General features: G+C 42.6%; 1 protein-coding gene and 1 long non-coding RNA gene across 3 annotated transcripts; one reads left to right on the forward strand and one right to left on the reverse strand.

Moving 5' to 3' along the window:
- Window positions 1-1,138: 1,138 nt before the first annotated feature.
- On the reverse strand, window positions 1,139-8,341 carry abraa (actin binding Rho activating protein a). Of its 2 annotated transcripts, XM_037099823.1 has the most exons (3): window positions 8,125-8,341; window positions 7,354-8,088; window positions 1,139-3,047 (listed from the first exon to the last, which is right to left on the reverse strand). In XM_037099823.1, exons 2-3 carry the CDS (start codon window positions 7,981-7,983, stop codon window positions 2,610-2,612), a joined length of 1,068 nt encoding a protein of 355 aa, XP_036955718.1. In that variant the 5' UTR covers window positions 7,984-8,088; window positions 8,125-8,341; the 3' UTR covers window positions 1,139-2,609. The 2 variants fall into 2 exon arrangements, with proteins under 2 accessions (XP_036955718.1, XP_036955717.1); XM_037099822.1 differs by having other exon boundaries at window positions 7,354-8,341.
- Window positions 8,342-11,373: 3,032 nt separating this feature from the next.
- Window positions 11,374-12,757, forward strand: LOC119021510. The gene is made up of 3 exons (XR_005075619.1): window positions 11,374-11,608; window positions 11,928-12,074; window positions 12,264-12,757. It is a non-coding gene; the product is annotated as an uncharacterized LOC119021510 (long non-coding RNA).
- The last annotated feature ends 1,077 nt before the right edge of the window (window positions 12,758-13,834 follow it).

A 13,834-nucleotide genomic window follows, 5' to 3' on the forward strand; every position in this document is an offset into this window, starting at 1 on the left:
CTCTATGTACACCTCCACTTCTATTTCATATATTAACAACTTGTAAGGTGACTCAAAGCTGCTGTTAGTGATATTTTTCATAGTTAATTTATGCCCTGCTCGTACAGTAAACAAGAAAATATATACTCTGCCCACTTTATCCAGTCAGGAGGATCCTCCTGTTTGCTGCTACGGTGTGTCTGGCGATTACCGCTCTGGGTTCATGAGGTGACAGAGGGGATTGTTCACTGCAACACTAACAGGAAGTTTGCTAAAACGTCGACAGCGCTTACAGCAGCGTTAACTAGCCAAGTCCAAAGCACATTGTCAAAAAAGCAGCCTGCTAATTTTAAGCCCCAAGCTAATTTTCTAGGGTTAGTGTGATTCATGAAGTTTGATGTTTAGCTGTTAATCTGAGTCGTGTCTGGGCTGTGTTTGGGTCATATAAACATGTTTTTTACATGTTGTAACCCAGCTTCTGCTGTTTAATTTTATATAAAATAAGATTATATTCTTTCACAATTAGTGCAGTAGTGGCTCTGTGGTTGTTCTGAATGTCTTAAGGGTTAGCGTTAGGCGTTGAGGTTTAAAGGGTTAAAACAACCTCAGTTATTACTTGTGGTATGTTACACTGAACCTGCAGACATCAGGTTATAATAAATGGCCTCACACCTCCTCCACTCGTCTCTGCTGAGGGACGCCCTGGTAGTAAAGGAGTTGTGATGGTGGTGGGTGAATTTGTTCACAGTGTCTGGACTGACAAGCCACAGAGTCCACAAGGGCTTAAGACCGTCTCACTGCAGTATCAGCGAGCGCTTAAAGGCTCTGGCACGAACTTCTGGAAACATCCCAGAGGATTTTTCTTGCAGCTCGGTAGACTTCTCAGAGTGTGTCGCCCGGATTTCACTGCAACAGTGACATCAGTGAATGAGAACACACAGCGGGGACGCATCCAAGACACCGAAGTTTATCGAGCCCGCCGTGCAGAAATGTAAAGTTTGAACTCTTAATGACGCAACTCACATGTTTTTTTATTCTTCTGCTGTTTGTGGTTGTTGTTGTATTTATGATTTTAGCATAAATTGCTGAACTAATATTTTTCTGTGGATGGAACCTGTCAGGGCAGCCGTCTGTCAGCACTCTCAAAAGGAAAACAGGATCAGAACTTAAATTGTTTTATTGATTCACGTGTAGCCTATATTCACACTCAGCTAACCCAAAATTGCAGAATTTCACAGTCTCAACACTAAAAGACACATTTTTTTTTTTTTTACAGAATGGTTCTTCTGAAGAAGACGCACAGGGCTTTCACTTTGAAAGAAGAAAATATTTCAAAAGCACCTCTAAGTTTGATTTAACACAATAATACAGTGTACACGTCCACAATGTTAAAATGAGGTAAAATAAAATGTCACTATACAATCGTGTATGTCAACGATATCACACATCGCACATAAACGCAACAGACAAAATGTTTTCAGACATAAATAAAGAGTTAAGATTTCTGTTTCTGAGCTCGAGCTCCTCATCAGGACGATCAGCACCAGACAAAGTGTCAGCGATGGAAGAAGAAGTGCACAGATCCTTTAGTAGCAGTACCACAATTTCAAAATAAAAGACCCGCACACAAAATTGTACTTGAGTGTAGTTAAAGTACTTTTTATGCATATCAGCCTGGACCGGTCCAAACAGCGTGAGTGGATAAGCATCGCCTTAATTTAACCCATAATAATGCATCACTTTTTAATGGTTAAATGAAAGTAAACAGAAAAGGTGGTGAACTGTAACTGAACTAAAGACAGCGAGCCGGACCGTCTGATTTGATTTCACTTGAGATAGTTCAGACTGTTTGCTGAACATGCACTTATTTCTCAAACAATATTTTGCCGGGAGGTGTTTTTGTTATTTCATTTCAAATTTGACAAACATACATTTAAATCCCGAACAAAATCTGCATGTAATAATAAGAAAAAATAAATCATAACTGGGTGTTAATTTATCCTTCATTCATTTATTCTACCAATTTTCACAAATAACCAAAAAAGGAGGAAAAAGAGGAAGAAAAACAACATGTTGGTCACATCTGCTGCTTCATTATTTCATTTTTCTGAAACACCAGAACGTTCAGATATTCTGTGACGTGGACTTTTTTTTTTTTTTTTTTTAGCGTAGAGGAGCGAACAGAGCGTCTGTAGCTCGAGTGTGTCTGTGATTGATGAGTTTCTCCAGTCTCAGTCCGGGTCGAGCTCTCCGGCGTGACTCACATGGTGGAGGATTGTCGTGGCTTCTAGTATGAAGCGTGGTTAGCAAGGCGAGCATGGTTAGCATGCTAAAGATAGCTTCCCTTTCACCGGGTGACCTGTCAGGTATATGAGAAGAACTAATGAGTCTGCTGAGTGTGTGTGTGTGTGTGTGTGTGTGTGGCCTCCACATGTGCGCTCACATGCCTTTTAATAATTTATGACTAGTTTTGTTTCCAGCGTTTCTGCTAATAAATCTACAGTTTCCTTCCAGGTTTCTGTCTCTCTTCCTTCCTTTTCTCCTGTGTAGCATCGCTGTTAGCACTGCTAGCATTGTTCCTCCAGCTGAGCTCACGTGTGTTAAGTGTTCGTAAGACATCCTGTCCGTCCTCAGTCCCTCACTGTGATGATGATGTGGTCGTCCTGTCCCTTCCACAGCATCTCGCCTTCGAAGTCCAGCATCTTGTGTTTGCGGCAGCGCAGCAGGATGCCCACCACCTTGTCCGAGATCTTCACGTAGCGGTCGAAGAGTCGGCCGAATGATATGATGGTCCTCCCCTCTTTGTCCTTGAAGCCCATGTCTTTGATGATCCACACCATCTCCTCCATCTCCCTGTAGATGTGTTTCTGCGCCCTGTCGCCCCTCTCCGCCGTCCTGGACCCCTCTTTGGGCCGACCGTAGCCGGAGTCGCCCTTGCGGAGGCGCTGGGCCATGGAGAACTCGTAGTCGAACTCCTCGCTGAAGGGGTTGAGCTTCTGGCCCTCAATGTGCTGCTCGGACCACTGCTGCCAGCGGCTTTTGATGTCACCCGTGGTGGCAATCTTGATCTGCAGATAAAGGATGGTGGGACGGTTAACATCAGAGCATGTGATGAATTTATCATGAACAAACGAGCAGAGCAAAACAGTTTTTGTTTCCTTTCCTAACTTGCATTTTGTATTTCTGGATTTTGTATTTGGACCTCAGCTTTGTTACAAAATCTCGCCTTTTGTTTCTTTCGCCTGCCGGCCTCTCGTCTTGCTTTTGGTTCGGCCTCTGTGGCTTCGGAGGAGCTCCGTCACGTCTGAGGAGATAACCCCGGTGATGTCACAGTGATGTCATGAGTGTAACTTTGACTGGAACTTAATTAACACAAATATTGAGCAGAACACTGCAGCGCTGAGAATATGAAGCTTGAGTGAATCTACACAGTGTTGCATGATGGGAAATGTAGGGTCCAGCATTTCTGGGCTTTAAACATACTAGAGGCTAAAGAAGGGATTATGGTAGGGCGCTCGCTTGATGGAAATGTGTTTTCATCTGGAAAAAGAGTCGCTGCCCATATTTTCTTTCGTGTCATGCACATGAAAAATGTTGTGATGTCACAAACGACGCCATATTTTGTCGGGCAGTGTGACAGGACTACAAACCCGGCAGCCTGGTAATCATGGAGACGGGCTGAAAACCATTTTGTCGCAGCAAAATGTTTTATTTCTGCCGACAGGTTTTCATCAGAAGTGTCGAGCACCCGTCCTTAAATTGGCCTTAACATTCAGGATATCTTTGACTCTGCTGCAAAAACCTGCACATTGTCTTTTTATTAAACGTGTGGCCTGACAATTGAACCACATTTCCCACAACCCCTGCTGTTTCCCGTCTCGAACAGCTCGTTGTTTTCTCTGTTTAAACTATTTTGCTGTCATTTCCCTCAGATCAAGTCTGCATTGGCCCCGCCCCCTTCTGCCGGTGTATAAACATTGATTAATGACCCCACAATCTTTAAATAAACTAGTCGCTGTAATTGATCCCCGTGCTGGCCTTTGCTATGCGCCCGGCCACATACACTAATGGAAAAAATCTGTCTCTGGTCATATACACAAGCAGGCACGAACACATTTACATCCTCTGGAGTCCATTAATAGGTTTTTTTAAAAAACCAGTGCAGGGTGTGTTGGTTCTGAACAGCTCGTCAGAACTTTTTCATCTACGGTTGTAACTTTTAATGATCTGAAATCTCATCCCTCCTTCCTCCTGTCTTCCCTCTGTCATCAAAATCTTCTTCTTCTACTTCCTATTTAATCTTTTCTCCCCCTCTCTGTCCTCCTCCTCCTCCTCCGGTTCTCCCCCCTCCTTCCACCTCTCCTGGTATTTTCCACAGCATGCCCGGCCTTCAGATCAGTGTCACCGTATCTCTTTGGAATTTGCTCCGTGAAAAGTGAAGACCTTCGTCGAAACTCTGTGAACCTTTAAAGTTATAATGCTCCTGTTTCCCCCCTTTTAGTTCTCAGCATTTGTTGCTATGATCTTTCTGCTGCCTGATAGTAACATATATTAAAAGTACTCGTGTATTACTTGAGTATTTCCATTGTAAGGTGGTTTAAACATCAACCTTTACTGCATTTCAGAGAGAAACATTATATTTTCCCGCTGGTTGAAGTGACTTGTTGTCTCTCAGATCAAAGTTTTCATTCAAAACCTATGGCTTATAAAATATAACCAATAATAGTAGATTATTCCACTCAACAATATGTAAAATACTCAAAAACAAACATGTTTAAATGCTGCTTATGACATCAGTGTAATTCAAGTATTACATACTTTATAATAATTAGATGTTTAAGTGATGTCACTACTGATTCTGTGGAGTTGCTCAAGTTAAATTATTTATCAAATCAGCTAAATTGCACAATTTCATAATGGAGCATTTCACATTATGGTCTCTGTTGTCTCGGGGAGGAAACGTTAATCAGAAAAGAAAGATTGTCGCTGACTGAACAAACGAGCTGACAACTATGTGGCGGACCCTGCCACCTTATTTTCCTCTGAGCAAAAGCTTGTTTTATTCACTTATGGAAGCATGGATGTTTTTTTAGTTGGTATTATTACCTCATTTGTATCGGAAATATAAAGATTCTGTTTAAATTTCTTCTCCAAAACCACAGAATGCCCCTTTAATGCTGTATCATCAATATATTTATTGGATCGTGGAGCTGAAACCACGTGTGGCACGAGCGGAGTTGTTTGTCAGGTCAGAGTCAGAACTTTTTAGTGTCTCATTTTGTGCCACTTGACTGTTTTGGTTCATCAAAATTGTTCCCAGAAGCAGCAGACAGACGTTTTTTTTTAGAGAAAAGAGCCAAAATACAACCCACTGAGTGCAACATGCCCAGCAACAGTGGAAAGACAAAATGTTAGTGAAGATACCCAGACATCCAGCTCGTGTTATACTGAGGCGACTGGACCTGTTAGAAGTAAATCCTGCTGCATCTATAAAACTCTTAGACAGGGAAAAGACAAAGTTAACAAGTAGCTGGTGAAGAAGTCGAGCATCCTGCAGCTGAAGAGACAGATCTGTAAACCTGTGGCCAACATTTGTTAAAATCTAGCCAAAATGCATCAGCTGTAATAAAACAGTACTGATGGACTGATTGGCTACTCATATAAATATGAATAAAAGCATAATAAGTATCTTTAAATTCTGTCGAGGGTTTCTCATCTTTCTCTGAATTCTTCCCGTCACAGCGTCGGTCTCTCTGCCTTCACCCTGCTCCACCTGAAGGTCAGGGTGGAGGACGCGTCTGAGAGCGTGACTATTTTTATTTACGTATATTGCGTTGCCGCTCCGTCCAGCTTGGGCCTTTTTTTACGAGTTGGACTCGCTCTCTGGCGATCCCCTCGACATGTGTGCCGGCTCCTCTGCCTTTTTTAGGAGACAGTTCAGAGTCGGAGTTGTGAAACTGTTCTGCTCTTTGGTTTTGGATTTCTTCAGGTGACATCAAAGAGACTTCTGCTGAAACTTGTTTGTGAATATTTGAGCTCTGATTTAAAGGGTTTGTCCTCCACTGTGTGTTTGACTCGGGGACAGCAGCATCGCTTATTGTGGTTGTAGAAAAAGCAGGCGGTGTCTGGTGAAAACACCGTCTCATACTTTTTAAAAAAAGAGGAATCATGTAAGGTTTGACTTCTGTAGCTGTGCTCTTTAGGTCGTCTATAAGCCTGTCACCAACAACACTAAACTGTACAAAGGACCAATTCTCTAACGACCTCTATCACAGCATAAGAGGTTTGGATGTTAGCCAGAGATGAAGTGTTTGGCCTTTTCTGCCATCGCTGTGTCTCCGCTTGTCTCTCCGTTCTTTGTAAGGAGGAATTACAAAGCAGCTTCCATCCTCTGCAGCTAATATTTTAGCTGCTTGGAGATTTTAAAGGCCCATCAGTGAAATCAATGATCAGATGTGAAATCAGATGTGAGTTGCATGCTGACAAATGTTGAATATTTTTTAAATACTTCTTTTACTCTATTTGTATCCATTTTAATGTCATCAGTGTCACCATCTTTTAAAAAAAAACAACAAATAACTGGAACATGTCACGACACATCTACACAGGTGGAAAATGCTAATTGGAAATTGTAGCACAGAACAAATATAAATCATGCCTGAGTGTCTCTGGCAAGCTGGCCAGTTCAAATGCTTGTCTCATATTCACTAGTATTGAATTAAATTTGTCATGAGTGCTATTTTAAGTTGATTTAAAGCTGCAGCGGAACAAACTGTGAGAACTGTTTTTTTCTTTAGCAGCTGAATTCTCAGCTATGTTTACCAGCTAGCTACTGGTCTGTTTGGTTTATTTAGTTGAGCAGCTGTCTCTTGTGGGGACTTGTACTGTAAAACCAAAACAATACGGCAAAAGAGGCTAAACGCTGGGTTATAATCAACAGTCTGGACAGAGATATCTTAAGTTAGCATACTAACCAGCACTTTCAGTCAGGACTGCTAGCTGCATGGCTAACTGGGCTAACCAGCTAAGCCTAGCTTACCTGCTACAGTTTGCAGGAGTTAGCTGTCACTCTGGTGACAGGTGACCATTTATTACATATTGTACCTTTCGTATGAAAATATGGTTGGTGTGGCTTTAAAGGTCCACTGGAGGATTAAAGGGGGATCTAATGGCAGAAATGGGATTTAATATTAATAATTATATTTGTGTGTTTAATGACATGATACTGAGAATTGCTGTGCTTTTGTTAGCCTACACTTTATATCTGCAGTGTGAGCCGTCCCTTCCCACCGTGTTGCATGGCTGTGTTTGTTTCTACAACGGCCCAAAATGGACAAATCACACAGTGGTTCTTGAGCGGTTCTGTCACTCTACCTTGGGCCTGTTGCTCTGTTTCTTGGGCTGGATGTCGCTCTGCTCAGATTTCGGTTCACCGTTGTCGCTGAGCCCGACCTCCTCTCCGAGCCCGCTGTCCTCCGTGTCAACACTGCTGCTCCTGGACCCCAGCTTCTTCTCCTGGAGCATCAGCTTCCTGTCTTGGATGACCCCGACGCTTCCCCCCGCGCTCTGTAGAGCCCTCATTTGGCGCCTCCGCGTTGGCGACTCATTCCCGAGGAACGGCTTGCTCTCCTCCGGACCGGACTCCATCTTGCCTTTGATGGCGTTGACCAAGTCGATGCCGCCGCACTCGCTGAGTTTGGGCTGGACAGTCTTGGTCACAGAACAGGCTCGGATCTTACTCCCGCTGTCGTCGCCGGCGTCTACTGTGATGACACGTGGCGTGACGGTAAGTTTGACCACGTGATCTTTTTTGTCTTCCTCTATAACCGATGAAGGCATCCAGCCGGTCGGGATGGTTTCCTGTTTGTTGCTGTGTTCGTTGGCCCAGCCCTGCCAGCTCTTGGCCAAGTTGGCCACCATGGCTGCACATTTTATCTTCCGCACCGCCCGTTTGAAAGCTTGCGGCTCCTTTGGTGAAACTGTGGTGGTCCCACCGCTGCTCATGGTGATGGGATGCTAGAAATTAATATCCTTGTTGAAAGTTTTTGATAAAACCTTGCGAAGAATTCCCACGTCTGTAGACGTCCAAAGTACGAAAAGTCCAGCGTCACGCTGTTTTTTAAAACTGGTTCTGGCAAAAGCTACTTTTGTCTGAACGGATATTTAGATTCTTTTTGTTCCAGGTTTGAATCTCAAGAACTCCTCACTCGCACAAGTCCGTTCGTCTCAGCCTTTATAGCCGGGCTGGATCCTCACAGAAACATCCGGAGCCTTCCAGATCTTCAGTCGGTCAGTGGGTGAGCGGCTGGTGTGAAGAGTGCGAGGACTTTGGTTTAATCCCCCTGATGAAGCCTCGCTGGCTCCACACCGGCCTTTAAATAGGGAAAGGTCGTAAAGGAAGTGATGTCGCATGGCGTCCACGTGAGACTGAAAAGTCCGGTGTCAACATTCTTGTTACTGACACAGGTTCACGCGCACACACACACACACACACACACACACACACACACACACACACACACACACACACACACACACAGACAGACGGTGACTGAGGGGTGGAATTTCTCCCAGTGGGATCCAGGGAACAGGTGTCCAGTGTTTTTAGCCCGGAGGTTTCTGTCCTTACACACAAATACTCTGAAACACAAACAGGCCATCGCTCTGAGTCAGCCTGCTATACTTGAGGGACCAGTGTGTGTGTGTGTGTGTGTGTGTGTGTGTGTGTGTGTGTACTGTACTGTATGGATTCACTGTGTATATTTAGGGATGTTATCATTCAAATACACAACTTTCCTTTGTGGCTCGACTGGTAATGCTTTGATCGCTTCGATGTGTGAGTGTGAGTTCTCACATTGTGGGTCACGCACCAGGCGTCCGGATCGTGTGTTTGTCTGCATGTCTGTGCCTGCAGAGCTGCAACTATTTCAGTCTCAGCGTATATTTGTAAATATGTGAGTGTGAAATCTGATTATGATTCATGTAGGGCAGCGCGGTGGTGCAACGGTTCGAACTGCAGGCCGAGTCATCAGGATGAAATGTTAGCTAACGTTTCTGCAAACCACTGATGCGTCCACACAGACACAAATGTCTTGTCAACTTTACATCACATGTTTATTACCTGACTTTCATATCGGGAGTCGAAGAAGATGGTGGAGAAGAAAGAGAAGATGCATCCAAACCGGTCAATGCACTTTGTGTCTGCTCTTTGATATTTGCGAACGTGAACCCACTGGATATCTGTGACGAGGGATTAGCGGCGTTTCAAATTTCTTGCACATTGTACCACTGAATATTTTAAAGGGCACCTCGGGACAATTTCCAGCCATGTTTGTGGTGACCAAAACAGGTAGTATAAGCTAAAATATGAAGTTTTCCTCATGTTAATCAAGAGGTTCTTGTACAGAAAGCTAATCACAGCATTGTGACGGGAGAGAAATAGAAGAATGAGCATAAAAAAAACGTGAAGTTTTGACAGAAATATACTTTGCTACCGTTTATTCTGGGTCTTTATGATCTCACTGTGTCTGTGTGGCTTTCTTACAGCTGGGTTAGAATTGAACCCCCCACAATCCTCTGAGATAAACAGTTTTAGATTATAGGTGGATTGATTGTTGGTGTTTGACTGTGTGTTGTTGAACTGAGGTCATGAGGTCATGTGAGGTTGCAGAAATCTTCGATAACTTGGACACTGAATTCCAAAAACGAGAAAAGAAGACGTTTATTCTGACACACAGCTTTGTTTTTTGGCCGGCTAATTTAAATGTTTTGCTTGTAAAGCAGCCAACTCTCAGTCTTTTGTGCATCTTCCATAATCACAAAATCAGCTTCTGCCCGATCAGGCTGAACAGAGACGCTGTTCCCAGTAACAAAAACAAAATAAGATAAAAAAAAAAAAAAAAAAGACCTGTAAAATAAGATGAAACCCATATTTCAGATCGTTAAGATGACACTGCTCACATCCGACCATGTGATCCTGTAGGCTCGCTAAGATTTCGGAGGAAGCAGAGCAAGCTATCCTCTCCAACACTAACATAACTATATGCAGAGGTCACGGCTTGCATTTAATTATGTTTTACATTAAACAATCAGGTCTTCTCTCCAAATAACATCTTAAATTGGAACCAAATTAATTTATGTTATATGAATATCAAGTATCTGAAACGAGGTTGTTGGTGTTTGTTATGTACAAAGAGTTTCTCCCACAAACTAATGAACCTGTTTATATTTCAGCACATATTCCCCACTGATTTACTCTCATATCGCCCCGTTACATAATATGTAAAGCGTGATGTAAGTTTTCTTTCTCGGCAGAGCTCATTAGCAACCGTCAACGAAGAGGACGGCGTATTAACCAAAAAACTAGCACCGACTGACGGGCGACCGAATGACTGAGAGATTTATGGTGCGATTAAGTGTTTCATTAGCACAAATCCTCATTAGAGTTCATTAAACGAAGAGAGAAATCTGAGTGAACGTCGAACTACGGCTCTAATTCTTTTGTTTTTACTGCTGCTGTCACCTTTATGCTCATATTTTATAGCTCTTAATAAAAACTTATAGAGCAGAAACATGTCGACATCTGTCTGCAAAGCCAGAACACCACGAAGGAGCTTTTTTTTGGTTGTTTATCACCACATTTAGTTGTGTCATACACAAAATATAACTATACTATGGCTGACTAACCAGAGCACAGTTTTGAGAAAGCAAATGTTGGATTGTGATAATAAATATCTTTCAGTTTGTATCTGCGCGCAGCCAGACAAAAGCCCCAAAGAGTCTCTCTGCGGACTGAAATAACCAACCAGAGGCCGTCACCAGCTCAGGTTTCTGCCATATAAATGTGTGTGTGTCTGTGTGTGTGTGTGTGTGTGTGTGCTTCAGGTTCCTGGGTCTCCTGCCAGCAGCTGCCTCACGTGCACGCTCCCCACTGTGCACGGCACACGGCTCGCACAGAAATAGACTCGCCTGGCGCTCGAGAAAACCAACGAGAAAGGTGCGAGAGCGCCGAGCGTAACGATACGAGTGTTTTAAACGCGACACAATCGGACGAAATGTGCCTTTCTTGCCGGCTGAATAATAATGTGGGTTACTGTTCTGTTCTGTCCGTCCCCGAAGGAAAAACTCACCTGCAGGTTTTAGGATGACAGACTTTTTTCACTCCTGAAACAATGTCGACATGTTTGAATCAGAATTCACACGCAGGAATTGTCTCTCTTTCTGTTTTGTAAACTATGTGAAAGTGTTCTTCTTGTCATCTTTTTGAAATATGAGCATTTTATTTTGTAGTTCTTCTTCTTTATATGTCGTGTTACACTTTCCACTTCCTCTCTCTGTGCACACCTGCGTCTGGTTGGTTAATCAGCCTCGGTGTATTTCAGCCAGTGTGTTTTCACCTCACTCATGTTGGTTTGGCTGTTTCACCTCTGTGTTTCCCGCATCGTCCTGTCCCGTCTTCCAGCTTTTGCGTCCCTCGTCCTCATGTTGTACTTGTTCCTGCCTTTTGCTTTGAATTTTAAACTTTTTTTTTTGGACTGCTCTCAGCTCCTTACCTGTCTGCAGCTGGGTCCCTCTGTGTTAAACCTGTCGTCTCACGCCGGAAGGTTTTCTCTGTGTTTTCTGTCACAAGGTGAAACTTAAGATGTAACAATTTCCAGACCTCTACAAACCATACCCTCAGATTTATTAAGAATACACTCAAAGATATAACATGTAACATTTCAGCATCAATAATTCCAACAATGTTCAAACCAGAGAAATTCGTAAATTAACTTAAGGCGACGGTGCGTTTCATTCATTCGCCTGTGCTGTAACTTCAGAGAGAGATAAAACGTTTTATGAACAGAGTCAAGTAGTTTGATTTTCCTGGTTAATAATGTTTTGAAGACAACAACTCCCATGATCCCTTGCTGCTTATCTTGTGTCTTTTGTTTTGTTTGGATTGAAAGTGCCCTCCGAGGTGCCCCGCTGCATGCTGGTGCCATTTTATTTGATGTTTTTACCTCCAACATCCAGAGTCCACAAGCCCTCAGGGCAGAAAACTGTGCATTAAATAACACCTAAAATCTGTTGAGCTGGAGAGACGAGCTCCTCGGGTGAGAAATCAAGTGAAATAACACAAACATGGTATTAAAGCTGCAAACTTACACACCATATGAGCACAATACTCACATATCACTGCGCCACTTCCACAAACATATCCTGAATATGTACTGTGATGCTGTATTTGATAAAACACTGGCTGGATTGTAAAATCTTTCCCTTCTCTCCGTCTAATCTCACAGAGCCAGGCCTCCGTCTGCTCACACTCATGACGATAAGCTGGTGGTTTTACAGGCTGGACTAACAAAGCCGGGACGTCTGTGGCAAAGCAAACTTTAAAAAAAAAAAAAAACATATCAATCAGTCTTTGGAGTTCGCATGAATTGAAGTTTGCAGAGACCGACTGATCCCATGTAACTGTAGTTTTGAGAGAGAAGCTTTATGAGCCGAACGCCAACTTTACAGTGTTGAAAAGTGCGAGAATGTTAAATCCATCTGCAATCTCTCCAAGCAGACGTCAGGAGTTCATTCTTTAGTCCGTTTTTAGTCGGATTCTTTAATATGACTGATGACAACCCGAAGCTGCAGTGAAGACTGATGGGAGATCTTCATCAGCTGCTGCCGAATCACTGTTGCTGACTTAGATCGTTTACCTCAGTGCTAATTACGACATTAGTAGTTCACTATGGAGGACTAAACGTGGCATAATTAAATAAATAAATACACCATTAAATAATTGATTAATATGTGACATTAATTCATTAAAGTGCTGATTCATTTCATGTTATTATTTCACTATTTTAATTAATTATTTTAATTATTTCATGGTCCTGTGTTGCAGAGCTTCATGAATTTACTTTATCTGTCAAACTCGTCCATCAAAGTCGGTGGGCGGATCCTAACAACTGATTGGTTACCCAGCACATCAAGTCAAGGCAAATTGATTCCAGAGAATGGATTGATCAAAATTTAATAGGCAGGACAAAATGTCAAAAACTTGCCCTTACTAGAAAATTCATGGGGCTCCTCCATCAGCATAGCCGCCATGTTTTGAAAGACTTCTTCTTTTTCTTTTGGTTTCAAGACTTCAGACCAAAGCAATGGATTAGACTAAATTTGCTTTAGCCCCGCCCACTGACATTGATGAAGCGCTGCAACACAGGACCATGAAATAATGAATTAAATCGTGAAATAATTATACATACCTTTACATAAAATTAATAGGTATTTTAATTAATTAATGACATATTTAATAGATTATCTAATCGTGTATTTATTCATTTCATTATGGCACTTTTACTCCGCCATAATTCTCACCTTTCCCTTTATGTTTCTAGAGTGACTCAGATCATTAATAAAGAAGAAGCCGGGTGTTAAAGCCTCCAACTCAGATTGATATCTGATGTCTGAAGCAGCTCCAGAGGTGGCTCAGTGATTCAGAGCTTCCTGCCAAATTGCTCCTCGGGAGTCGAGAGTTAAGTTCCACATCAAAGTTATTATGTACTCAGGCTCGCTCCCTCACACGCAAAAAAAAGACCTTTTCTAACACCGTTGTTAATCATTTGTATCGATGATTTCACTCTGAGAGTTTCACGCTGATCCAAGTCGTAAGAAGCGCTCCAACAGTGAGTCACACGACTCAAGAATATTAATGAGAGTTTTATTTCCAGAGTCGCCTGAAATAGCTCGTCATGCCTCACAACTCTTATTGTGTATATTTCTCGACACATACTTTCACGTGGGATGTGTCACACCAGGAAATGTTGTCTAACGTAATATAAAAAATATATATATCCTGTGCACCAGCTGTACT

This window comes from Acanthopagrus latus, chromosome 6, assembly GCF_904848185.1.
Source record: "Acanthopagrus latus isolate v.2019 chromosome 6, fAcaLat1.1, whole genome shotgun sequence".
In the NCBI taxonomy this organism is placed as follows: Eukaryota; Metazoa; Chordata; class Actinopteri; order Spariformes; family Sparidae; genus Acanthopagrus; species Acanthopagrus latus.

Bases quoted from the DNA above. Each gene is read 5' to 3' on its own strand.
- abraa (XM_037099823.1), bottom strand. From the start codon at position 7,983: ATGAGCAGCGGTGGGACCACCACAGTTTCACCAAAGGAGCCGCAAGCT. The intron at 3,048-7,353 runs GTAGAGTGACAG...CTTTATCTGCAG, and splicing joins AACAGAGCAACAGGCCCAAG to ATCAAGATTGCCACCACGGG.